The sequence below is a fragment of the Erpetoichthys calabaricus genome, chromosome 9 (genome assembly GCF_900747795.2).
Source record: "Erpetoichthys calabaricus chromosome 9, fErpCal1.3, whole genome shotgun sequence".
NCBI classification, from domain to species: Eukaryota; Metazoa; Chordata; class Cladistia; order Polypteriformes; family Polypteridae; genus Erpetoichthys; species Erpetoichthys calabaricus.
This window is the reverse complement of record NC_041402.2, coordinates 193,886,364-193,914,272: the sequence shown is the minus strand read 5'-3', so window position 1 is coordinate 193,914,272 and position 27,909 is coordinate 193,886,364. Positions and strand designations below refer to the sequence as shown.

Genomic DNA, 27,909 nt, shown 5'->3' with positions numbered 1-27,909 from the left:
GGTAGACCGATTCGAATGGAGTCTGGCACATGAGTGAGGAGGGCTCCACCCGGCTCCCCACACCTGATGTCACGCTTCCCCCTCCCCTCAGCCCGCAGCCTCTGTCTCAGATTAGTGTGAATATATCGCTCTTGCAAGCAAACTATGATACTTAGCGCGATGAGAGAAGTCACAAAATCAACCGGAATGTCCAAGCAAATTCCAGAAAAAAACCTGATCTAAATCCGTTAAGTAGTTCTCTCATGAAAAGTGGACAGACAGACATATAGAAAGACATTGAATTTTATATATTATATATTAGTAAACCTTCAAAATAATGTGCAGTTAAAGTGTCAAAAGCATTCTTAGTATTTCTGGAGCTTAGTAGAGCCAGATAACTATAAGAATCTCGTGAAAGCAGACAGACAGACGGACAGATGTTGGATTTTATTTAAATGTACTAGCCATCCCCCACGGCTCTGCCCATGTAGTAGTGAAACAGGACGGTGAGGAGGGCCCTGCCCGGCTCCCTACTCCTGATGTCACCCTTCCCTCTCCCCTCGGCCCGCTGCCTCTGTCTTGGATTAGCACAAATATATCACTCCTGCAGGTGAACTTAGCATGATGAGAGAGGTCGCAAAATCAACCGGAATGTTCAAGCAAATTCTAGAAAAAAACTCGATCTAAATCCATTAAGTAGTTCTCTCGTGAAAAGCAGACAGACAGACATTGGATTTTATATGATATAGAGATGTCGAATTACAAAGCTAATAATACTTGGTGGAGTTTTAATGCAAGTTACTCCCAGCAGCACAGTGGTGCACAGTTGGGTTGGAGGGAGTTAAAGGCCTGTAAGCCGGAGTGGTCGATACTGTGCAACCCACACCTTCTCCTTCAGTGTGCCTGATGGTCTCTCTGCTAAGTTACACACTAATTGTTGTTTACAATGCATTTATAAAAATATTTTGCAGGGGACAAAGGTGAAGAGGGGATTTGGTTTCAGTGTGAGATCAGAAATACGGAGGATGCGCATTTATAAAATTGTTGGTCTCTTCTCCTGTCATTAAATTTGTTCTCTTTCTTGTCCCGCAGGTAAACCTTCTTATGACCTTATGGATAAAAAGAACTTTGAAGCATGGCTTGAATCCGTTTCTGTGTCCTTTCTCACCCTGACAGACCCCCAGAAGAATGAGACTCTGGACCACCTGATTGGCTTGAGCGGGGCTGTCCAACTGCGGCACCTGTCCAACAACTTGGAGACGTTACTCAAGAGGGACTTTCTCAAACTACTGCCCCTGGAGTTGACTTTCTACTTGCTCAAGTGGCTTGACCCCAAGACCTTACTCACATGCTGCCTGGTCTGCAAGCAGTGGAACAAAGTCATAAGTGCCTGTACAGAGGTGTGGCAGGCAGCCTGCCGGCAACTGGGCTGGCAGATTGATGACTCCATACAGAGTGCCCGTCACTGGAAAATGATCTACCTGAAGGCCAAGCTGCGCATGAAGCAGCTGAAGGAGCAGGAGGCCTTTGAGACTTCCTCTTTAATTGGTCACAGTGCCAGGGTGTATGCGCTCTTCTATAAGGATGGCCTGCTTTGCACTGGTAAGCCCGCAATGTCTACAGCAGGGGTCTCCAACTCCAGTCCTGGAGGGCCCCAGTGGCTGCAAGTTTTCATTCTAACTCTTTTCTTAATTAGTGACCAGTTTTTGCTGCTAATTAATTATTTTCCTTAATTTTAATTGACTCTGACCGCTGAATTGATTCTTTATTCCTTAAACGACACCTAAACATAAATTTGATGTGAAGTGAGACAACAGATGACCAAGTTGGGGCTTCAAACTCCAACCGACTTCAGTTTCTTAATTTGAAGCCAATTCTCGTTGCTGATTAAACCCGTCATTTAATTCCATGGCACTCATTCTGCCATGGCAGACATTTCCAGAACTGTTAATTTCCTTTTTTTAAGAGCACTGTCAAAATGTTTTGTGGACCTGAGCAGATCAACATTACTGAGGCCTTCACCGTTCTTTATTTTCTATTATGGTGTGATGGAAGCAGGTTGTTGTTTATGTGTTGGTACATTTTGTGTCTTAATATTATTTATTAATATAATTAAGGGGTCTGAGTCTTAACTTGTGCATTAATTAACATTAAGACAAAGAGTTAATTAGCAGCAAAATCTGGTCACAAATTAAGAAAAATTAATGAATGGGAAAATATTTGTATAAAAAAATACTTTTTAAAAACCACGCTTAAGTTAAAAAGTGTACTAAAAAGTAAAAAATAAGTCTCTCATACATCACTTGTAAAATAAAAGCAGGGGTGCGTTTGCTAAGATTTTATTGATTGATGAAAAACGCCCATGCTTTTATTTTACAAGTGATGTATGAGAGACTTATTTTTTACTTTTTAGTACACTTTTTAACTTAAGCGTGGTTTTTAAAAAAAATTTTTATATACAGTGATACCTCTGGTAGCGACTGTAATTTGTTCCAAAGCTCTGGACGCGACCCAATTTGGTCGTGACCAAAACATATTTTCCCCATAAGATTGTATGTAAATACAATTAATCCGTTCCAGACAGTGCGAACTGTATGTACAGTATCTCACAAAAGTGAGTACACCCCTCACATTTTTGTAAATATTTGATTATATCTTTTCATGGGACAACACTGAAGATATGACACTTTGATACAATGTAAAGTAGTTCGTGTACAGCTTATATAACAGTGTGAATTTGCTGTCCCCTCAAAATAACTCAACACACAGCCATTCATGTCTAAACCGCTGGCAACAAAAGTGAGTACAACCCTAAGTGAAAAATGTCCAAAGTGTGTCCACCATTATTTTCCAGCATTGCCTTAACTCTCTTGGGTATGGAGTTTACTAGAGCTTCACAGGTCGCCACTGGAATCCTCTTCCACTCCTCTATGACGACATCACAGAGCTGGTGGATGTTAGAGACCTTGTGCTTCTCCACCTTCCCCACAGATGCTCAATAGGGTTTAGGTCTGGAGACACGCTTGGCCAGTCCAGCACCTTTACCCTCAGTTTCTTTAGCAAGGCAGTGGTCGTCTTGGAGGTGTTTTTGGGGTTGTTATGTTGGAGTACTGCCGTGCAGCCCAGTTTACAAAGAGAGGGGATCATGCTCTTCTTCAGTATGTCACAATACATGTTGGCTTTCATGGTTCCCTCAATGAACTGTAGCTCCCCAGTGCCGGCAGCACTCATGCAGCCCCAAACCATGACACTCCCACCACCATGTTTGACTGTAGGCAAGACACCCTTGTCTTTGTACTCCTCACCTGGTTGCCGCCACATACGCTTGAGACCATCTGAACCAAATAAGTTGATCTTGGTCTTCTCAGACCACAGGATGTGGTTCCAGTAATCCATGTCCTTAGTCTGCTTGTCTTCAGCAAACTGTTTGCGGGCTTTCTTGTGCATCATCTTTAGAAGAGGCTTCCTTCTGGGACGACAGCCATGCAGACCAATTTGATGCAGTGTGCAGCGGGCGTATGGTCTGAGCACTGACAGGCTGACCCCCCAATGGTATAGAAATTACATTTTCTATGTGATTGTCCAAATTTTTGCCTGACAACCTTGCACTACATGCCTGTGATTTACTTGTTAAAATAATTAATCACAAAAGCAAACTTGAATATTGTGGGGTTTTAGTGACCCGAACTTACCTTAAGGGACAGTAAGTAGTTGTGCAGGTCAATTTACAAACGGAGTCCTGCTTCGATGGCGCCTATTACACTCATTTGCAAAGATTTCCATTCTCCCAGGATCCGACGGGGGACTTGAAGTGTCACAAACAGTGCGAGAAGAGAGAATGCTGCCCGAAACTGCGAAGCACTCGACCCGGCAGAGCAGCCCGACACTCCGTGCCTCCCAGCATCCACTTTGTTCTCATGACCCCTCGCCACTGAAGGCGGTCTCATCTTCACATTGTTTACAGCTTGGCCCAGTTAAAAAGTAGAAAGACGCAAAGATGTTTTCCTCATTTCTTCTACTATTAAGTACTGCCAACTAAGAAAAAGTTACAATGTGGCAATTTCTGCAATAGTCACGTGGACGAATAAATAAAACTTCTCTGTCAGAACGCGCCTGGTGGCGGACGGCTCAGTGCCGTCGTCCAGACAGGAGGGCTGGGAGAGGGCGAGGCGGGGCGCACTTCTATGAGATAGATCAGCGTGTTTGTGTTTACTTCTTTTCAATATCAGTAAAATAACTCTCACACAAATAATAACAATTCGTAAAGACAATATAAAAATGGCGTCCACAAACAAAGTGATTAGTTCCTGTATTATATATATGTTCTGTGGTCATACGTAATTTCCATATCATGTGGTCATACGTAATTTCCATATCGCGTGGTCATACGTAATTTCCGTTTCAAACACGAAAACAATTTTATATATATAGATGCTGCTGCTAGAGTATGTGAATTTACCCTTGGGATGGATCGATCTATCTATCTATCTATCTATCTATCTATCTATCTATCTATCTATCTATCTATCTATCTATCTATCTATCTATCTATCTATCTATCTATCTATCTATCTATCTATCTATCTATCTATCTATCTATCTATCTATCTATCTATCTATCTATCTATCTATCTAATATTATTATTATTATTATTATTATTAAACCTGGGCGTTCGCCCCCTGCTCACTTTGCTTGCCAACCCCAAACATATGTATGTAGCTTTTAAAATAAGTCAGATTTAAAGAGTGACATAAAATTTTTGCACAAAATCGTTGCACTTTTAGGCTTAGAATTTTATATATAGAGTAGATGAATATTTAGATACTTTGCTTTGAGTAAATACAAATAATTTAAAGCAAGGGTCTTGTATTACAATATCCAAGGGCCCTTAGATGGCAAGATCTGGTCATGAGCAGGCCCTTTTCAATTTCAATCCCCTGTTGTTAAATTTTCACAGATCCCCTATTTGTAAAGGGGAAGTTCATAGGCCACGTTTTGTTTCCTTTTCAGTTTTAAGTGTAGTGACCTGCCATTAGGTGAGTGAATGGTGTCTTGCTCCTCAATGTATGACTGCTGGTTTCGATTACTTTAGATTTTCCTGGATCTTAACTGGTCAGGCCTTATCTACGAAGTATCCAATCCTCCATCATCAACCCTGTGTATTCCGTTTGGGGTCATGGGTCATTGGGGTCAAGGCAGGAGTCAACCCTAGACTGGGCTCTGCTCCACTGTGCTGTCGCATTCTCACATTCACTAGTATGGAGCGAGTTTAGAAGTGTCAGTTGACCTAACCAACGCATCCTTTTTTTTTTTTTTAATGTGAGGAGGAAGACCAGAGTGTGCATCATGCAGGGACAGGAGAAGGGTCAAAGTCCAGCCAACAGTGTCACCTGTAGAAAATTCAAAGTAATCGCAGAACATCACATTAACGTACTTTGGTAAACTGTGCTTTGTTTGACTTAAGAGGTCTTTTCTTGGAAGCCGCTTTATCTGAACAAAGTGGGGTGTAACTTTCAAACACTACTTTTGCTTATTCAATGATAAAGTAAAAATGCAGCTGTCAAAGACACAAGGCCTAAAATAAACAGTACTCTGGCTGTGTGTGCTACTGCTGAAAGCACAGCTAACAAGTTCTCAGTGTGAGGACTGAAGAACTGCCACATGTCAAGTTCATGCATTTTTCCTTTCTTTTCAGCACTTCCAAATGAAAGGTCTTAACTATTGACTGTGAAAAAATCGTGTGACGTTCAGCTGTTTGGTTGCTTGTTTCCCCTTTGTGACTGTTACCACAGGCCGATGGGAATGAGGCGTAATTGAACAGTAATATAAATACAAACTATTTAGTCAGCGGCTTCTGTCTCTGTTATGGGGTTGCTAAGATTGCAGGTCCTTTAACGCTGACATTACGCCGTTGTACTCCTCTCGTGACTGTAGGTCAGTGGACAGACATTTAGCGTGATGCTTTTAGAGAGAGCCGGATTGAAAGGTTCAGTGGCATGCAGGCCATTGTAGGCCATGATGTGCATCGGGGTGCCACGTGGGCTTAAAGGAATAGTCCACTCAAAAGTGACCTTTTTACTTCCCCTGTGTTGCTTGTAGTAATGGGCAAGACAAACATTTAATGTCATGTTTTAGGGAAAACTGAGATAACAAAGCTTCTGACACAAAGGGTATCAAAACCTTCATATGTTGCATAATCCACACGTTAAAAATCCAGAAGTACGTTCACTGCTAAAGTACTGTTGAATCTGGTAAATCGTCTTGTGAATGGCAGGTGAGCTCACTCAGATGGGTTCAAACTTTTCCATTGAACTGGCCTTCATTTTGTTTTGACACGTCAGGAAAAATGTGAGCACCATCAGCTTCTGTTCCTCAGTTGTGAGAGTTCATGCTGGCCGATTCTGACTTGACTTCTTGGCAAGCAACTCCATGTTTTTGCTTTGGCTGACGAGACTGTGAAATGAGTGTGGACGCGTGAGAAGGAGGACTGTAGCTGGTTGAGCTGTGCCACGACAGAACCGTCCACTCTGTGAAATTTGAGAGGCATTGGCCAGCAGTTACAAATTACTTTTTTAAATTGCATGTTTAGACTTTCAAGAGATTAGTTTGTGTTTTTTTTTTTTTTAATTTTATTTGAAATACTCAGCATTGTCTGGAAGGAAAATAAAGTTTTTTTTTTGTTTTTTTTTTTAAATTGTTTGAGAAAAATATACCGTATGTACTCGTGGATAATTGCAACACAAACACTGACTTAATCAGTTTTAACGTAAAAAGATGCAGAAGACTAGAAGAAGCGGACCACTAGAGTGGAGAAAAGAAGATCTAATCAGGAAATAACATTCAATCTGGCTGTTATATACAAAGTATAGTGACGGCAGCTTCCACCTTCAGCTATAGACTCTCCACTCTAGTGTTTAGATCGCTAGCTGCAGGTGGAAGCTGCCGTCGCTGTACTTTGTATATAGCAGCCAGATCGAATGTTATTTACTTATTTACCTTGATTTATTTACTTACTTCCTACTGCGTAAAGTCACAAGTAGACTGCAGAGCTATATGTGAAAACAGCAGTGTCAGATTGGTGGGGGGGGGGGTAGGATCGTGAACGTGACTGAGAGAATAAAACTGAATTTAAAAGAAAAAAAAACAAACAAAGCTAACCTTTGCAAGTATCATACATTTACACAGGCCGTTACAGACTGAAATCAAATGTATGTTTTTATTCTAAAATAGTAAGAATAAGAGCAGCTCACTTCTCAAAACGGACTCATCCGGGATCGAATCCGTGAAGTTTTGATTACCAGTCAACATTTGATACCGTTGCGCCACCAAAGCGGTCGTAACAAATGCGTGTCAATGTCGCACCCTAAAGCAGGTTCTTTTTCTGCAGTTATATTCTTGAATAGAAGTGCACTTGTTCTGTTATATTTGTACCTTTTGTGAAAGTGTTCATTTGATATTTGGAATTCTGGTTTAACATATTATATACTTCATGTCTACATTTTGTCAATTATTACTAAAACATGAAAAACGTTTGTTTTATCGATTGTTGTAGACACGAAACACACATGAAATGGATGTGTTCCAAATAACCATATAGTATTTATAAAAGGTGTCATTTTGCTTGACTTCTCACTCTATACAACTCTAAGCAACTGACACGCAGGTAAACAGACTTGAGCTGAGAAAACTGTGTGGCGGTGGGGGATGTGATAGTAGGCTGCTTGCTGCTTATCGACACATTTCAGGACAAAAGACGCTGATGGAGAGGTGCGAAGCGATTTAAGGTGGGACGGATCTACGAGTTTTTTTGTAGGTTCTGGTAATTCTAGTGTTAATCTGTCGTTCTATCAATCAATCAATCATGAGGTGTAGCATGTAGCGGTCCGGTGCCACTAAGATTCACACCGACGTGGCCTAGGAGTTGGCACACTTAGCTCAAGCTCCTCGGCCTGCACTGTGCTTTCAACAGACATGACTTCTGTGTTAGTGCAAGTGATAATGGACTAGAAGGGACTTGTAAAAAACCTGTCTCCCACCTGGCTCGCCAACATCTGTAGTGGTTCGGCGCCACTAAGATTAACACCGTCGAGAAGAAGGTGATTTATTTATTTTTATGGTGGATATTCCAGGGATGCACCCTGCCTTGGCCCGACCTGCATAAACTCACAAACAGAGACAATAACAAAGCAAACCGATAATCAAACAGCAAATAAAGAATGTCAGTCAGGATATAGCGGGTTTGATAATGACAGACTAACACAGGATCACGGGGGTCTGCTGGAGCCAATCCCAGCCAGCATGGGGCGCAAGGCAGGAACAAACCCCGGGCAGGGCGCCAGCCCACCGCAGGGCACACACTAGGGACAATGTAGGATCACCAATGCACCTAACCTGCATGTCTTTGGACTGTGGGAGGAAACCGGAGCACCCGGAGGAAACTCCACGCAGGGAGGACCCAGGGGGCGAACACAAGTCTCCTTACTGCAAGGCAGCAGCGCTACCACTGCGCCGCCCAATAAAGAATGTAATGACAACAAATGAAATAAATGAAAACAATGATACCACCCCTGTTCCCCTTATGGCAATTATACATTAAATTACAACAAAGCACAAACAAAACACACACAGTAAAGTCCATGAAATCCATGTGAATTTCCCCTTGGGATTAATAAAGTATCTATCTATGAAAAACAGCAACGGCCGAAATGTAATGATGAAGACAGATAGTCCAGAGAGCCACACGTTGAATGGGAATGTAAGGATAGTCCTACCGGTAGTTCCTGAAATGGTGAAGACGGGTGGATGGGTTCAGGAGCGCTCCTTTCTTTGCAGGATGGCCATGAATCCACTTACAGTCCTCATGTACACAGGCAAACGGCAGACAATCCAGACCCCAACCATGAAACGATCCTGGACAAAACGAATAAGTACAGGTAACCCGACAGAAGGCAGACAGACGGGAACTTGAAACTCAAATTACAAAAACCTCTTTCTTTTGGTCACCGGCCCCCTTTTTAAAAGCTGCGCTGACCTCCTTTGACCCCAACAGCCCCTGCACCCTCCGCAGAAGACCAATCAGAGCCACTGCAGGGACTGCTGGGAGTTTCACATTCTAGTAGCACCACTACAAGCATTCTAATCGAAGGGGGTTATGTTTAATCAATATGACATCACGAGTGAGGCCTCATCTTGAGTACTGTGTGCAGTTTTGGTCTCCATATTACAAAGTTAACATAGCAGTGCTTGACAAAGCCCAGAGAAGGTCAACGAGACTCATTGAAGGGTCGCAATGAGGAGAAACTGAAGGAGGTGAACCTTTGTAGGCAAACTAGAGATTAAGTGGTAAATGTCACACAAATGTTGGTAAAGTTTTTCTTCATTTAGAAGATCATAGACTTGTGCAATAAATGAAGTGTGGTGGACTGTAAGGCTTTAGAGACCTTCAAAATTGGACTTAATGTTATTCTGGAAAAATTAGATGAGCAGGATTGAGAAACGTTGTTGTGCTGAATGGCCAGTTCTTGTCAAAACTGAAATCAACAGAGCCTAAATTGCACCTGCATTAAATAATAATTGCAGCTTTGTTACTTCACAGTACCGTATTTATATTGTTGATTTTGAAGTGGTGTGAGAAGATTGAATTAACTGTTTTCTTTTCCAATTCATTTTAGGCTCTGATGATTTATCTGCCAAACTCTGGGATGTCTGCACGGGGCAGTGTATTTATGGAATACAGACGCACACCTGTGCAGCGGTGAAGTTTGATGAACAAAAGCTGGTAACGGGATCATTTGACAACACAATAGCTTGCTGGGAATGGAGCTCAGGGGCCAAAATTCAGCACTTCCGGGGCCACACGGGTGCAGGTAACGTGACCTCCAGCTGTCATGCAGAATCCAATCATCCTGGGGGTTTGAAGGGCTTTCTAGCTGTAGTTGAACTGAACCATTTTAGACATGGCTGCAGTGGCTTTTGGTGCAGGTTTCTGATTGTCCAAACTTAAACCCAGCAGTGCAAGGTTTACAGGTTGAGCTTGAAACAGCTAGTACAGGGAGTCCCAAACCTGGTCCTGGGGACCCCCTCGAACAACAACAATATTTATTTCTATAGCACGTTTTCATACAAATGATGTAGCTCAAAGTGCTTTACAGGATGAAAAAAGAAAAAAATATACAAATAAAATTAGTCAAAACTAATTAACAGAGAATAAAAGTAAGGTCCGATGGCCAGTTAGGGCAGAAAAAACAATTCCAGACGCCTGGAGAAAAAAAAAATCTGCAGGGGTCCCAAGGCCACAAGAACTGGGCATTCTACCTAACATAAATTATCTCAGTCAGTCCTCATGGTTTGGAAGAATTGGATGATGACGGTCATGTGGACCTCTGGCCTTCAATCCATCGATGCAGGGACATCACTGTGCTTTGATCAGGTGATGGGGGTGCAGATCACCACAATAGAAAACTGGAAAAAGAACAGCAGAGAAAGTAGGGGTTAGTGCAGATTACAGAGATATGATAAAAAATATATAATTAAATGCATATACAGAATATCAGGATTACACTAAAATGAAGCTGTGAGAAAGCCATATTAAAATAACGGGGTGTTAGCAGTTTTTAAAGTGCTCCACCATATCAGTCTGGTGAATTTCTTTCGGTAAACTCGTATTCCAGATTTTAGGACGCATAACAGCCGAAGGCCACCTCACTACTTTTAATTTTAGTTCTTGGAATTCTAAGCAGACCCTCATTTGAAGATCTAAGGTTACAATTTGGAGTGTAAGACATTACGAAATATAAGATGGAGCGAGATTATTAAAGGCTTTGTAAACCATCAGCAGTATTTGAAAGTCAATTCTAAATGACACAGGTAACCAGTGTAGTGACGCTAAGACTGGGGTGATGTGCTCAGTTTCCTAGTTTAGATTCTGGCAGCTGCATTCTGCACTCGTTGCAATCGATTTGATGTCTTTTTTGGGTTGTCCTGAGAGGAGTACATTACAGTAATTAGCCGACTGAAAACAAAAGCGTGAACTAATTTCTCAGCCTCTTGCAGTGTTATAAGAGGTCTAACTTTTGCTATATTGCTTAAGTGAAAACATGCCGTCCTAGTAATCTGATTAATATGTGATTTAAAATTCATGTCAGAGTCAATAATTCCCCCTAAATTCTTTACCACCACCTTGACTTTTAATCCTAATGCATCAAGTTTATTTCTAATACCCTCATTATATTATCCATTTTTGCCAATCACTAAGATTTCTGTTTTCTCCTTATTTAGTTTGAGAAAATGTCTACTCATGCACTCAGAAACACAAGTAAGACATTGGGGGTCAGTGAACCAAGAGAGTCGGGGTCATCAGGCGCTATTGATAAATACAGTTACAGTGTGTCGTCAGCAGAGCTGTGGTAGCTCACGTTACGCCTTGACGTCAACAGACCTCATGGACCTAATCTGACCCCCTGTGGTTGCAGGTTTTTGTTCCAACCAGCTTCTGTTTTTAATTGGACTCCTGTTATTTCCCAGATTCTGTGTTTTGGGGACAATGTAGAAATTAGAAAACTAAGTTTGGTAAAAACAAAAAAAATATTAAAATGTACTAAACAGTTATATGGGAAAAAGGTATTTTTCTTTCTTCTTAACATTTTCATCTTGACTTTCATTGTACTTTTCCAGGTGTTCTAATTGGTTAATTAATTCATTATTTACTAACAAGACATTAAGCCCGTTACAATAACGGGCGCTAGAATAGTAGTGCATACAAAGGACCACCTATTTTCTGTTACAGTAATACTGCCTTGTATGTGGCTGTAATATGCGTCACTGTATTGTGTGCCTTTAATTTTCTCTCACAGTAATACGTCTCTCCAGCAAGTATTTTAATCTGTGCTGGCGTCCAGCTGATTATTGTATGTATGGCGTCTCCCCAGCAACGGATTTTATGTGCGCGAAAATAAATCTACTTTTAAAAGTCATCCTATTGTAATATCATGAAAATTCGTATATTTAGGAAAACACTTTACACTTTACCGGGCCAACTTTGTTAATCGCAAATCTGACATCCTCAGAGTGAACAACAAACACTAATCCCACCTCTTTGGGGAAGCGTTCTCGATACCCAAGCGGTACCCGATTGGATTTTTCGTGCATTATGTTTTAGGTCTTACCTCATTTACAGAAATCTGATTGGATCGGCCGCGCGATATTTTATAGGTCCCGCCCTCTGTCTTGTGTGACACGTCAGGCGGCCTTTGAAGCATCGCACCGTGCCCCGTGCATGCGCACTTCACCAAAAGACATGGACGCACACAGGGATTTTATTAAAGAGGATTAGTGGGCTGACACTAAAGTACTTGCAGCCTTTGATTATTCAGTTTTGTTTGCCTGGCTGTCGTTTTTAATTGTCATTATTAAGACACAATGAAGGGAGCAAACTGCACAGAGAGAGCTCGAAATAGAATGAAATCAACACAAGAGAGTTGAACATTTAAATCAATAGCAAGAATAGAAATATTTCTAAATGTTGTATAAATGTAAAAATCCTGCTACGGTGCTTTTCTGAATGTAGAATAAGAGAAGAGGAAAAAAAATAGCAGCTGATTAAATTTCCTCAGTGTTGTCACTGATTATGAATTTGTTGGAACAAAAACCTGCAGCCACAGGGGCTCCCCAGGACCGCGTTTGGGAAACCCTGCCACCCAAACCCAGGTGTGCAAAGCTTACAGAGACTTAAAGCTGAAATTGCTGCCAAAGGTGCTTCTGCGAAGTGCTGCATTAAGGATTTCAATACTTACGTGAGTTAGAGATTACAGTTTTTGAATTTTTAATACATTTGCAAACCTTTCTGAAAACATGTTTTTTTTCACTTTGTCATTAAGTTTAAGATTGATGAGGAAAATAATGGAAAGTTAAATCTACAACAACATAAAGTGTAAGGAAAGTGATGGGGTCTGAGTGCTTTCTGAATCCACTGTACTATAACATTTATTTCTAGAGCACGTTTTGATACAAATGTTGTAGCTCAAAGTGCTTTACAAGATGAAGAAAGAAAAAAATATATAAAAAATAAAATTAGGCCATACTAATCAACAAAGAATAAAGTAAGGTCAGATGGCCAGGGAGGACAGAAAAAACAAACAAACAAAAAAACTCCAGAGGGCTGGAAATAAAAAAAAAAAAAACTGCAGGGGTCCCAAGGCCACGAGACCACCCACCCAGCCCCCACTGGCCATTCTACCTGACATTAAAGATCTCAATCAGTCCTCATGGTTTTCAGGCTTCAAATGGAAGAATTAGATGATGATGGTCATGTGGACCTCTGGCCTTCAATTCATCAATGGAGGGACTGCCCGGTGCTTTGATCGGGTGGTGGTGGCGCAGATCGCCAGCACAGAAAACCGGGAAAAGACCAGCAGAGAAAGTAGGGGTTAGTACGGATTTCAGAGCCACGATAAAAAATAATAATTCAATGCATATACAGAATATCAGGGTTACACTAAAATGAAGCTGTGAGAGAGCCATGTTAACATAACGGGGTGTTAGCAGTTTTTTTTAAAGTGCTTCACCGTATTAGCCTGGTGAATTTCTCTCTGTAAACTCGTATTCCAGAGTTGAGGTGCATTTTTAGCACAAACACACCTTATGTATGATTTAATCTGTATTAGCAATTACAACTTCAGCTGTTTGTTTAGTTGATTTTGTTATTTATAGACTACTGTTGGCAATAAAGTGTTTGTTTCAATACAAATTTACACCATTTGTGAAACGATGCATTGTTTCTTTAAATGGAAAACATTTAGTTTAAATAAAAGTTTTGCTGTTTGCTTAAAAAAAATTAACACTTTTTTTTTAATGAAGTACATTTAAACAATGGAATAAAAAACACCCACCATCTGTACTTTTTTGTTGGTATTCTGATAAGATAAGCAGGCTACTGGCACTCCATATCTTACCTCTGTTTGGAATTGCCCACTTCAACTCAGCGCCAGTGCATAGGTGACCTTTACAGAATCAACTAGAGATGTGAAAAGACTTCAAGTGGAACCTTACTTGTGCTTCTCCTGAGTCTTCTGTGTCGCGTATTAATGATTGCCCTCTCTTTTCTCTTTCTCTTGGTTGGCAGTCTTCAGCATCGACTATAATGATGAACTTGACACCTTAGTCAGCGGATCTGCAGATTTCACTGTGAAAGTGTGGTCATTGTCTGCAGGCACCTGCCTCAACACTCTGACAGGGCACACTGAGTGGGTGACCAAGGTAAATATCAAATAATTCACAGACAGAATGCTACCAGGCACATATGTCTTGAGATACAAATCGAGGTCCTATGGTGGTTTACAGTTCTACAGAAAGATCATGAAGCTGTGATAAAAGACAACAAAAGCAGATATTCACTAAATACTTGAGTAACAGCAGCCCAGCTTAAAAGTGGTAGCTTTGAAAGACATCATAGGAGTCATTTTCAAGGAGAACTGCTTCATATGTCCCTAAAGTCACGTATTTTAATTATGTCAAGCAGGGAGATTGGCTCATCAGAATGACAACACAGAGGACACCACTCTAATGCAGTGATCCCCCATTTCAGTTAACAAAAGACACCTGATATTTTAGAAATGTTACATAATTTGAGATTGATGAGAGGTGCTGAGAGCTTGTCTTGTGATAAATCTTTTAAATACACATTTTTACAGAAGCCCGACTTACCGATTAGGTAAAGTGTTCTAAAATTTGCAAAAATAACACATTACTTTTGTGTTTCTTTTCAGGTCATTTTACAGAAGAGTCAAGTGGAATCAGTTATGCACAGTCCAGGAGATTACATTTTATTAAGCGCCGATAAATATGAAATTAAGGTACATTCATTTTTCAGGTTTTCTAAGGTGAGGATCTGTTTTTAATAAGCAGAGGTCTAAATAACATTTTTTTGTGCTGCCATTCTCTTCTGACATCATTTCCGAAATCAGCAGTCATATGAGCAAAGGTCATTTCCATTTGTGATAATGACATTCTCTAATTACCTCCTTTTTGTGAACCTCTCCTTTTGAGTTTTTTTTTTTTTTTTTTTTTTTTTAACTATGCCTGTACCTGTTTTGTTTAAATGTTCTAATTTTTCTTGTTGCTTTTGCTAACGATGTTAAAAAATTGGGAGTGGTCTCCCCTCGATTTTCCCTTATACTTGGATATGGGGATGGATATTTGAGGAACCAACTGCAAGGCAAGAATTATATTTTTATATTATGTTCATTAAAGAACTATCAACAACAAATCAAATCTCTCTCTATATAAAATCCAACGTCTTTCTGTCCGCTTTTCACAAGAGAACTACTTAACGGATTTAGATCGTGTTTTTTTTTCTAGAATTTGCTTGAACATTCCGGTTAATTTTGCAACTTCTCTCATCACGCTGAGTGTCATAGTTTGCTTGTGGTGCCAATTTATTTGCACAAATCCGAGAGAGACGCAGCGGGCCGAGGACCTCCTCACTCACGTGCCAGCCTCAGGGTGTATCTTACATCCACTTAGCTAGCAAACGAGAGAACTATTTAATGAATTTAGATCTTTATATATATGGTGGCGCAGTGGTAGTGCTGCTGCTTTGCAGTAAGGAGACTGTGGAAGATTGTGGGTTCGCTTCCCGGTTCCTCCCTGTGTGGATAGCGCTTTGAGTACTGAGAAAAGCACTATATAAATGTAATGAATTATTATTATTATTATATATATATGTATATAGTACTGTGCAAAAGTTTTAGGCAGGTGTGAAAAAATGCTGTAAACAAAGAATGCTTTCAGAAATATAAATAACTAGCCAACCCGCGGCGTAACATACGGCGCATAATTATGTATTGATGGATGAACACTTGCTGAACGACACAGTTGTCCAAATGGGGTGGGTTTGTGGATACCACTGTGAGTGAATGAAAAGATGGACCTCTGGAGAGAGCAACATACAATTGTCTGTGACTGAAAGCGGGATCGTCTGTGACGATGGAGGCCACGCTGGTGAAAGTTGCTTCGTCGGTAGGGATAAGTGTCAGTACTTGTAGATTAAGGTGTAGCGAGTCTTCGTTGTTGACGCTTAATATAGCTTGCGTACTGAGTTGTTCCGGAGTCACAGTTGAGAAACACTTTTTTAATGTCTTTTAAGCACAGGGAAAAAAATTAAGATGTGAAACATCCGTAATGTAATAAGCCACCAAGAAAAGTAATATTGCAACAATGCACGCTACGATCCGATCGCTGTAAACAGAAGTGAAAACAAAATCGAGGCCGGTGCATTCTTTAACTGCCTTGTAGTGCAATGGTAGTGCTGCTGTTTTGCAGTAAGGAGACTGGAAGATTTTGGGTTCGCTTCCCGGTTTCTCCCTGTGTGGATAGCGCTTTGAATACTGAAAACACCGGTATATCAATGTAATGAAGTATTATTATTCTTATGCGTCCAGCACTCTCTCTGTCTCGCGCACCTGTATGCGTGTGTGTGTCGCTCGCTCTCTCTCGCTCGCTGCACATGTTCCTGCAGGCATACCAGTAAGTGAATGAAAAGATGGAACTCTGGAGAGAGCAACATACAACTGTCCGTGACTGAAAACTGGTTTTGGCAGATACATCTTTTTGAAAGTTTGGCCCTGTGCCTTATCAATTGTCATTGCAAAGGCAAATCTAACAGGAAATTGTCTTTGCTCAGATGCACGCGCAGGCTCTCTCTCAGCAGCACAGGAGCCTTCCCAGCCCCCCCCCCCCCCCCCCCCATCTCTCTCTCTCTCTCTCTCACAGCAGCACGCGAGCCCCCTCCCCCTCTGTCTCTCAGAAGCAGGCAAGCCCTCTCTCTCTCTGTAACATTGCAGAAGTTGTATAAACACTTTTTTTTAAATGAGTTTTAAGCACAGGGGGAAAAAAAGGAACATTTGAACAAATCCAAACTTTATTTAAAAGCCAACCAAAATAGTAACATTGCAGGAGTTCACCATTTTTAATCAGGCGACTGACAGTAGTGGAGTCAGGCACAGAGAAGGTTAGCTGCCGAGAAAGCGTCTTGACTGTTGCAGGGCGGTGAAGCAGGTGAGACGCTAATGAAAAAGAGGCACAGGGCTTATTGGTTTTTAAAGACTGCTTCCTTCATTGTGTTTTAACCTCAGTTTTAAAGGATTGCGCGGCTCTCTCTGTCGCGCTGCCTGTGTGTGCGCGGCTCTCTCTCTCTGGCGCTGCCTGTATGTGTGCCTCTGTCTCTCTCTGGCGCTGCCGGTGTGTGTGCGCGGCTCTCTCTCTCGCACTGCCTGTTTGTGAACCAAGGTTCCACTGAGGTTGACTAATGAAAAGTCAACGTGGCTCAGAGCTGCATGTGGACTGTGGCACAGACAAACAGAAATGACGGCATGTTTTCCGAGGCGTCGCGTCCGAGTTGGTGGGCGTGTCTCTGCGAGTTGTTGTCGTATCCAATGGTCTTAGAGTTGGTGGGCGTGGCTCCTTTCTGCGTGCGCCATGGGTGTCTTACTTGTCGGCGGCTTAGTGAATTATATATATAGATGATTGTTTATTGTTATCAATTTACAAAATGCAAAGTGAGCGAACAAAAGAAAAATCTAAATCAAATCAATATTTGGTGTTACTTCCTTTTGCCTTCAAAGCAGCATCAATTCTTACAGGTCTACTTGCACAAAGTCAGGGATTTTGTAGGATTCTAGTCAGGTGTCTGATCAACCAATTCCACCAAACAGGTGCTAATGATCATCAATGTCACACGTAGGTTGAAACACAGTCATTAACTGAAACAGAAACAGCTGTGTAGGAGTCTTAGAACTGGGTGAGGAACAGCCAAACTCTGCTACCAAGGTGAGGTTGTGGAAGACAGTTTCATTTCATGGCAAGATTGAGCACAGCAACAAGACACAAGGTAGTTCTACTTCATCAGCAAGTTCTCTCCCAGACAAAGATTTCAAAGCAGACTGGGGTTTCAAGATGTGCTGTTCAAGCTCTTTTGAAGAAGCACAAAGAAACGGGCAATGTTGAGGATCGTAGACGCAGTGGTCAGCCAAGTTAGTGCAGCAGATGAAAGACACATCAAGCTTATTACCCTTTGAAATCGGAAGATGTCCAGCAGTGCCATCAGCTCAGAACTGGCAGAAACCAGTGGGACCCAGGTACACCCATCTACTGTCTGGAGAAGTCTGGCCAGAAGTGGTCTTCATGGAAGAGTTGCAGCCAAAAAGCCATACCTCCAATATGGAAACAAGGCCAAACGACTCAAGTATGCACGAAAACATAGGAACTGGGGTGCAGAAAAATTGGCAGCAGGTGCTCTGGACCGATGAGTCAAAATTTGAAATATTTGGCTGTGCCAGAAGGCAGTTTTTTTTGTCAAAGGGCTGGAGAGCGGTACAATAATGAGTGTCTGCAGGCAACAGTGAAGCATGGGGGAGTTCTTTGAACATTTGGGGCTGCATTTCTGCAAATGGAGTTGGAGATTTGATCAGGATTAATGGTGTTCTCAATGCTGAGAAATATAGGCAGATACTTATCCATCATGCAATACCATCAGGGAGGCGTATGATTGGCCCCAAATTTATTCTGCAGCAGAACAACGACTCCAAATATACAGCCAAAGTCATTAAGAACTATCTTCAGCGTAAAGAAGAACAAGAAGTCCTGGAAGTGATGGTATGGCCCCCACAGAGCCCTGATCTCAATATCATCAAGTGTGTCTGGGATTACATGAAGAGACGGAAGGATGTGAGGAAGCCTACATCCACAGAAGATCTGGGGTTAGTTCTCCAACATGTTTTGAACAATCTACCAGCCGAGTTCCTTCAAAAACTGTGTGCAGGTGTACCTAGAAGAATTGATGCTGTTTTGAAGGCAAAGGGTGGTCACACCAAATATTGATTTGATTTCGATTTCTCTTTTGTTCATTCACTGCATTTTGTTGATTGATGAAAATAAATGATTAACACTTCCATTTTGGAAAGCATTCTTTGTTTACAGCATTTTTTCACACCTGCCTAAAACTTTTGCACAGTACTGTATATATTATACAATATATTATATATCATTTGCTTGAATATTCCAGTTGATTTTGCGACTTCTCACATCGCGCTAAGTACCATAGTACACATGTGGTACCGATTTATTTCCGCGAATCTGAGAAAGACACAACAGGTCGAGGACCTCCTCACTCACGCGCCAGCCTCAGGGCGCATACCTTACATCCAATTAGCTAGCAAACAAGAGAACTACAGTACTTAACAGATTTAGATCTTTTTTTTTTCATAATTTGCTTGAACATTCCATTGATTTTGCGACTTTTCTCATCACGCTAAGAATCATAGTTCGTTTGCAGAAGCAATATAGTCAATAATATATTGAACAATTATTATAAAGTAAAATTGAATAAATCAAACTCCTCTGCTGCATGAATAAACAAGTATGTGTTTAGGTAAAGTACCACTTCTGGTTGATGGATTTGGCCCAAAAGTTGATAGAAACTTGACATTTTGTGCCTAATACTTGTATGCAAAACTTGGTTGACCTAAGTGAAAGCGTACTAAACTTATCATGTTTACACACACACAGTCTGATTTAGTCAACTTTACTTTTCTAATAATTGTTCTATATGTTATTCATTTGATTTGATTTGTTGTTGATGGTTCTTTATTGTATGTAATATAAAAATCTAATCATTGCCTTGCGGTTTACTCCTCAAATATACATCCCCATATCTGAGTATACGAGAAAGTGGAGGGGAGACCACTCCCAATTTTTTTTTTTTAATTGTAAAATTGGTTTTGCCATATCCATTACCAGACCCAGACCCTACACTATGTGCTTCACTTTTAATTGTAACTTATCCATTGTATCTGCTTCTCCAGTACAGAAGCCTTTGTTAGCAGAATCAGTGCAGGAACCAACGCCGCACAAGGTGCCATTCCTCTACAGAGCACTCAAACACTCTCTTACACTAGCCATGTAGTGTCACATGGGTTAACCATTCAAACTCCACAAAGGAGGCATCCAAGACACCACTGCTATGAGGTGGCAGAACTGTGCATGTTGGCATCATGCAACACATTAGCATTGTCCTAGAATGAGAACAGTAAGAACTTTAGTGACTAAATTCCATGTCGCAGAGCGAGAAGCAAAAAATAATGACAACTGCTAAAGTAAGACTCAAGTAATTAAGCAAAGGCCTTATAGCTGTTAAAAAGTACACATAAGAAATGTACAGAATGTATGTAACTGGGATTCTTCCCAGAAGGCGACTTGATAAAGATGTTTAGACGGAGTCTGTTGACATATTCTAGGTTTTCTGAAGCCTTGTGGTATTAACATATCATAGAGTGGCAGTTTTAAGTGTGACTGTGATGAGTAATGTTTCATTTTCTGTGCGTTTTTTCTTAGATCTGGCCAATTGGCAGAGAAATCAACTGCAAATGTCTGAAGACCCTTTCCGTCTCTGAAGACCGCAGTGTGTGTTTGCAGCCGAGATTGCAGTTTGATGGTCGGTACATCGTTTGTAGTTCTGATATTGGACTGTACCAGTGGGACTTTGCCAGCTATGACATTCTCAGGTAACCACCCATGACCAAAAGGGTTGTCCAATCAGCCAAAAGTGAAAGATTGAGCATTCATGTTAAAGATACATATTCAAATTTATTTGAATGTTGGTTAAATATTTGAGGTGACACATACATCTTTGTATTATATTCTTTTCCATTAATGTTATTAATAGTTTTACGCCTATATTTATGTTTCATGCACAGTTGCATAAAATACATAAATGAAAACTTCCATGAATGTGACTCTTCAAAGCAAAGTCCGTCACAAAAACTGGATTCTCAATGTGCACAAAGTGGAGTGCTCAGAGAGAACGTTTACTCGGAAACATTTCTCACTGCCTGTAGCACACATAATAAGCCCAGGCAGAATCGTCATGATTACACATATTACACACAGTCATTAACATATTTTTTTCCCCCCAGCTAAGCCTCTTTTTGGTCCTAAAAGTGAGGTGTAATGTGAGTGCCCCACCTACCTTATTTACTGCTCATAAAAATTAAAGGAACACTTTGAAAACCCATCAGATCTCAATAAGGAAAAAAATCCTGCTGGATATCTCTACTGATATGGACTGATATGGTAATGTGTTGGAAATGAAAGGATGGAAATGAAAACGATCAACCTACAGAGGGCCGAATTCAAAGAAACCCCGAAAATCAAAGGGAACAAAATGATGTGGCAGGCAGGCGAGTCCATTATGCCGAAGTTTCATTGCAGCAACTCCAAATCGTACTCGGTAGTTTGCATGGCCCTCATGTGCTTGTATGCGTGCCTGACAATGTCCTAATGAGGCGACGGATGGTGTCCTGGGGGATCTCCTCCCAGATCTGGACCAGGGCATCACTGAGCTCCTTGACAGGCTGAGGCGTCGGATGGACCGAAACATAACGTCCCACCCAGAGGTGTTAGATTGAGGTCAGGCAGGTGAGTGTGGGGGCCAGTCAATGATATCAATTCCTTCATCCTCCAGGAACTGCCTGCATACTCTCGCCACTTGAGGCCAGGCATTGTCGTGTACCAGGAGGAACCCAGGAGCCACTGCACCAGCATACGGTCTGATAGTGGCTCCAAGGATTTCATCCCGATACCTAATGGCAGTAAAGGTGCCGTTGTCTAGCCTGTAGAGGTTTGTGCGTCCCTTCATGGATATGCCTCCCCAGACCATCACTGACCCACCACCAATCCGGTCATGCTGAATGATCTTACAGGCAGCATAACGTTCTCTACGGCTTCTCCAGACCCTTTCACATCTGTCACATGTGCTCTCATTTGTGAAAAGCACAGGGCGCCAGTGGTGGACCTGCCAATTCTGGTATTTCATGGCAAATGCCAATCGAGCTCCACAGTGCCCACTAGAGGATGTCGGGCCCTCAGACCACCCTCATGAAGTCTGTTTCTGATTGTTTGGTCAGAGACATTCACAACAGTGGCCTACCTGCCTGCTGGAGGTCATTTTGTAGTCTCTGGCAGTGCTCATCCTGTTCCTCCTTGCCCAAAGGAGCAGATACCAGTGGGTCCTACTGATGGGTTAAGGACCTTATATGGCCCCCCTGTCTAGCTCTCTTAGAGTAACTGCCTGTCTGTCTCCTGGAATCTCCTCCATGCCCTTGAGACTGTGCTGGGAGACACAGCAAACCTTCTGGCAATGGCACGTATTGATGTGCCTGCCATTCTGGAGAAGTTGGACTACCTGTGCCACCTCTGTAGGGTCCAGGTATGGCCTCATGCTACCGGTAGTGACACTGACTGTAGCCAAATGCAAAACAGAGAGGAGGGGAAATGTCAGTGGCCTCCCTGCACCTGTTAAACCATTCATTCCTGCTTTGGGGGTCAACTCATTGTTGCCCCTCTAGTGCACCAAAGTGTCTGAAACTGATTAACAAGCCCCTCTGCTACTTCACTGACCAGATCAGTAGCCCAGAAGTTTCACTGACTTGATGCGATACTCGGATTAAAAGGTGTGCCTTTAATTTTCTTTGAACAGTTTACATATTGAGCCACCGTGAGTCTACCTGCCTCATGCATGAACCAACTTAATGTTGCATCATAATGATCTTGAAGTATTCCCTGCACATTGTAATTTTAATTTAGTTGTTTACAGTAAAACTATGATGTTAACCAACAGTACAGATTTCAAGTAAAGAACAAGAAGCGTGGGCAGCAGATGTGAACGGTTCAGGAACTGATTTCATTCTGTGCAGTGTGAGGCACTAGTTGAGTGTCAACTATGACGTCACTTTCCAAGGCATTTGTTGCGTGTGCTACTGACTTGCATTGCATTTTTCATTTCTATAGATGGCGTTTGGAACAGCACTATAATACAATAAATTAAACTTTAAACAGATAAATATGATCGAGGTGGAAGAGCTATTCCAGTTACAGCCCGTTGGCTGTCACATAGAAGGGAGTTGCTAAAGGCCTGAGCGAGGGTCCTGGAAGGCCAGTGTGACCACTTCTTTGCCGTTAATAAAATTTTGTTTTTTATTTACAGTACATCAGGTTGAATGATTTTACCAACACTGATTTTTACTCGGCTTATATTTTGGGTACATCTGGAAATCTGAAGTTAATCAATGAATGTAAAGGTGTCCCTTTCTCTGCTGGTACTCGATCTAATTGCCTGGGAGGCTCTTAAGAATACCCGTACATGGGCTGTAGATGGAATTTTTAGCTTTCTGTGAGTCCGAACGGTGAATTGGGGTCACCCCAGGACCCTACCACGACAAACCACTGAATTTGCAGATAGAAACCTCAATTGTAGCAAAGTAGCTCATTTTTTGTTTAGTGACTTCCTGCCTCAGACCCCTTTCTTTGATTCTTTAATTTTGATTTTGGTTTTTGGCTTATGAACTTTGCACAACTTTTGACATTTCTCCTGATCCATTCATAAAAAATCTGCTTTAATTCTCTTTGTGTCAGAACAGGAATAATTGTGTCACCTTATTCTTCTTCTTCTTTCGGCTGCTCCCATTAGGGGTCGGCACAGCGGATCATCTGTTTTCATCTCTTCCTGTCCTCGCCATCCTGCTCTGTCACATCCATAAACCTCCTCTTAGGCCTTCCTCTTCTCCTCTTACCTGACAGCTCTATCCTTAGCACCCTTCTCTCTCCTCTGCATATGTCCAAGCCAATGCTGTCTCTCCTGTCTGACTTTGTCACCCAAACCGTCCCACCTGAGCTGACCCTCTAATGTCCTCATTTCTAATCCTGTCCATCCTAGTCACCCCCAGTGCAAATCTTAGCATCTTTAACTCTGCCACCTCCAGCTCTGTGCCACCGTCTCCAGCCCATATAACACAGCTGGTCTCACTACCATCCTGTAGACCTTCCCTTTCACTCTTGCTGTTACCCGTCTGTTACAAATCACTCCTGACACTCCATTCCAACCTGCCTGTTCTCTCTTCTTCACTTCTCCTCGTCACTCTGTACTGTAAGCTCTGTTCACCTTCGTCAGCTCCACTCCTCTGACCGCCCTCTCATTCACACACACTTATTCTGTCCAGGTGGTCCTGCTGACCTTCATTCCTCTCATATCTCCACCTCTCCAGGGTCTCCTCCAGCTGCTCCCTACCCTCATTACAGATCACAACGTCATTAGCAGACATCACAGTCCATGGGGACTCCTGTCTGATCTTGTCTGCCAGTCTGTCCATCAACGTTGCAGATAAGAAAGGGCTCATTGATTATGAAATTTCTTTGAGTAAAAGCCTGCAGCCATGGGGGTACCCGAGGACAGGATTTGAAAAGCACCACTCTGCCCCTTTAGGCTGTCTGTTGCAGTTTGTCGTAAGGTGGAGACGCAGTCTGTTTCACTTTATTTGTGTTTACAGTGCCTTTCTCAATAGAACACGACAAGTCTAGTAAGAGGTTTAAGTATTTCACACCATAAAAGTGTAAAAATCGGGCAAAAAACCCTGAGAGATCAAAGGTTCGAGTACCGCAGTGTGCCTCTTTTTAAATGACGTGTGCCTCTCCTTCTGTTTCAGGGTTATAAAGATGCTGGACTCGGCCAACCTGTCCTTGCTAAGTTTTGGAGAAGTCTTTGCTTTGTTGTTTGACACTCACTATTTATACATAATGGACCTGAGGACAGAAAGGATCACCGGCCGCTGGCCTCTGCCAGCCTACAGGAAGTCCAAAAGAGGCTCGAGCTTTCTGGCCGGAGACACGGCCTGGCTGAATGGACTGGATGGCCAGAATGACGCTGGCCTCGTCTTCGCCACAAGTATGCCTGACCACAGCATCCACTTAGTGTTATGGAAAGAGAACGGCTAAACGAGGGGGCCGCTTCTTGGAGCCGACAACCACCCCGGCGTGCACGCACACACCAATACATTCACACACACAGGTGGATACCCTTAGTGAGAACTGGTGCTGCTGCTTCTTCTAAAACTCTTGTCATGGAACCAAGGCTCTGCATGTACCAAAGGTTTGCACCCGACTAACGTGTCATCTGGCGCACAGAGTCACACGCCGAAGGCAGCCAGCGGGGGGGGGGGGGGGGGGGGGGCATTGTGAATGGGGGTCACCCGCTCTGGCGGTCATCTCGCTCAGTATTCATCAAATCACATCCATGGGGTTGCAGGAATTTGGGAGCTTCATTCAAACAAAATGTTAAAAGAAAGAAAAAATAATAAAAATTAGATTTTTTTTTTATTGTTCTGCAACCCAAAAGATCTGTGTGAGACGTCAGGAGGTCCGCTTGTGAGCCGCCACTCCCCTCTGTCCCGATGCCGCTGCTTATTTATTTTTCTTTAAGAAGTATAAACATGAATGAAATGACTCAGTATTAAAACATTTTATACTTACAAATACATCTGAAGGAATATCGTGTGTTTAATTGTTTACAAATTGACCCCTGCGTGGGGGGTGTCGGCCTCCGAGAATGGGGGGGGCAGGGGGGCGGCGCTCCAGGTTTGACAACGGAGGAGGTGATGCAGTAGGTGTGGCCTTGGCTTCAGTTACATTGATAGACAGACATGAAAGGCACCATATAATAGATAAATATAGATAGATGTGAAAGGCACTATATAATTAATTAATAGATATGAACGGCACTATATAATAGATAAATAAATTTAGATATGAAATGAAAGGCACTATATACTAGAGAGAGATGTGAAAGGCACTATATGATAAATATAGATATACATGAAAGGCACTATATAATTAATAGATATGAACGGCACTATATAATAGATAAATATAGATAGATATGAAAGGTACTATATAATTAATAAATATGAAAGGCACTATATAATAAATATAGACAGACATGAAAGGCACCATATAATACATAAATATAGATAGATATGAAAGGCACTATATAATAAATATAGACAGACATGAAAGGCACCATATAATAGATAAATATAGATAGATATGAAAGGTACTATATAATTAATAAATATGAAAGGCACTATATAATAAATATAGACAGACATGAAAGGCACTATATAATTAATAGATATGAACGGCACTATGTAATAGATAAATTTAGATACAAATGAAAGGCACTATATACTAGAGAGAGAGATGTGAAAGGCACCATATAATAGATAGATATGAAAGGCACTATATAATAAATATAGATAGACATGAAAGGCACTATATAATTAATAGATATGAACGGCACTATGTAATAGATAAATAATATTAGATAGAAATGAAAGGCACTATATACTAGAGAGAGATGTGAAAGACACTATATGATAGATAAATATAGATAGATATGAAATGCACTATATAATTGATAAATATGAAAGGCACTATATAATAAAAATAGACATGAAAGCACTGTATAATCAATAAATACAGATATTTATGAAAGGCACTATATAATAAATATAGACAGATATGAAAGGCACTGTATAATAGATACATAGATATTTATGAAAGGCACTATATAATAAATATAGATATGAAAGGGACTGTATAATAGATAAATACATAGATATTTATGAAAGGCACTATATAATAAATATGGCTGGATGGATGAAAGGCACTATATAATAAATATAGATGTGAAAGGCACTATATAATAGATAAATAAATATGGATGGACATGAAAGGTAGCATATAATACATAGATGGGTAGAGAGATAGATGATACTTTATCTGTCCCCAAAACTGAAGTTTGAATTTTACAGAAGCTCCATAAATATATATATATTTATGCACATACTTTAATAAAAACAATCAAAAGCCCAACCCCCCCAAAAAAAAGACACATAAGAACTTCCGGTTTGGAGAGTAAAGAGCTGCTTATGTCAATGGCAGCATCCAGGAAGATGTCTGGAATGGACTGAGCCGAGTTGTTGGACTCGAGCCGTCAGAGGTTTGAGGGGGATGAGGACAAAGCTAACTAACACCCTTTACCAATTTTTTAAAGAATTTTCCGTCCCAATGTCACCTTCTTCCAATGTCCAGTCTCCCCACACCATCCCTACCACATCAACTGGAAGGGCCAGCGACGTGTCCCCCTGTCCCCATCAGTGTGACTGTCCATATTTATGTTAAAATGTGCAACGTGGGGTTTTGGGACATGTGACATTGCACACGTTTGATTGGCTGCCTTGTCCTGACGATGAGTGACTTTGGTCAGAGTGTTTGATCTTTGAAGTATCACCACATTTGTTCTTTTCTCAAGTTGTAAACTAATTTGGTAATCCTTAATCCTCTGGCGTCCATCCATTTCCAAGTTATTAATTTTAACAGGTTCTCTGGCGTCTGTGCTAATTTCCCATTCCCAGATCACCAACTAATTGATAAACAAGCTGAGAAGAACAGACAATACAGGAAGAACGGGATGCTTACAATGCCCGTTATTAAAGTCCTGTAAATTCAGTTCATCTGGTTCATCTTGGAAAGATATTTAAAATTTAATGTGAACAAAAAAAAATGGAAGATTTTCCACTCCAGGACAGATAGATCAGACTTGTTCTTCCAACACATCCCACAGATGATTGATTGGATTGACATCTTTGGAATTTGGAGGCCAAGTCAACACTATGAACTCTTTGTCATGTTCCTCCTGAACAGATTTAGCAGTGTGACAGGGCACGTGATCCTGCCTTAAGGAGGCCACCGCCATCAGGGAATACCTGTGCCATGAGGTGGTTGCCAGGATCCAAGTTTTCCCAGCAGAACATCACACTGCCTCCACCAGCTTGGCATTTTCAATTAGTTCATCCTGCTGCCAGCTCCTCCCTGACGCGCACACACACACACTGCCTTTCACAACATCTAAAAAAAAGAAAAAAAAAAAGTGACTCGTCAGACCAAGCCACCTCCTTCCATTGCTTCCTGCTCCAGTTCATGTGCCCATTGTAGGGGCTTTCTGCAGTGGTCAGGGGTCAGCATGAGCTTTCTGTCCAGCCTGCGGC

General features: G+C 41.5%; 1 protein-coding gene across 1 annotated transcript in view; it reads left to right on the top strand.

Moving 5' to 3' along the window:
• The window catches only part of fbxw2 (F-box and WD repeat domain containing 2), a 54,636-nt gene extending 29,296 nt beyond the window's left edge, over window positions 1–25,340 (top strand). Inside the window, exons 2-7 of the mRNA XM_028808707.2 lie at window positions 1,072–1,581; window positions 9,652–9,846; window positions 14,100–14,233; window positions 14,743–14,829; window positions 20,366–20,535; window positions 24,511–25,340. Of these exons, the coding sequence (XP_028664540.2) occupies window positions 1,092–1,581; window positions 9,652–9,846; window positions 14,100–14,233; window positions 14,743–14,829; window positions 20,366–20,535; window positions 24,511–24,799 (1,365 nt within the window). The 5' untranslated portion in view covers window positions 1,072–1,091 and the 3' untranslated portion in view covers window positions 24,800–25,340. The remainder of the gene's footprint in view (window positions 1–1,071; window positions 1,582–9,651; window positions 9,847–14,099; window positions 14,234–14,742; window positions 14,830–20,365; window positions 20,536–24,510) is intronic.
• Window positions 25,341–27,909: the final 2,569 nt, after the last annotated feature.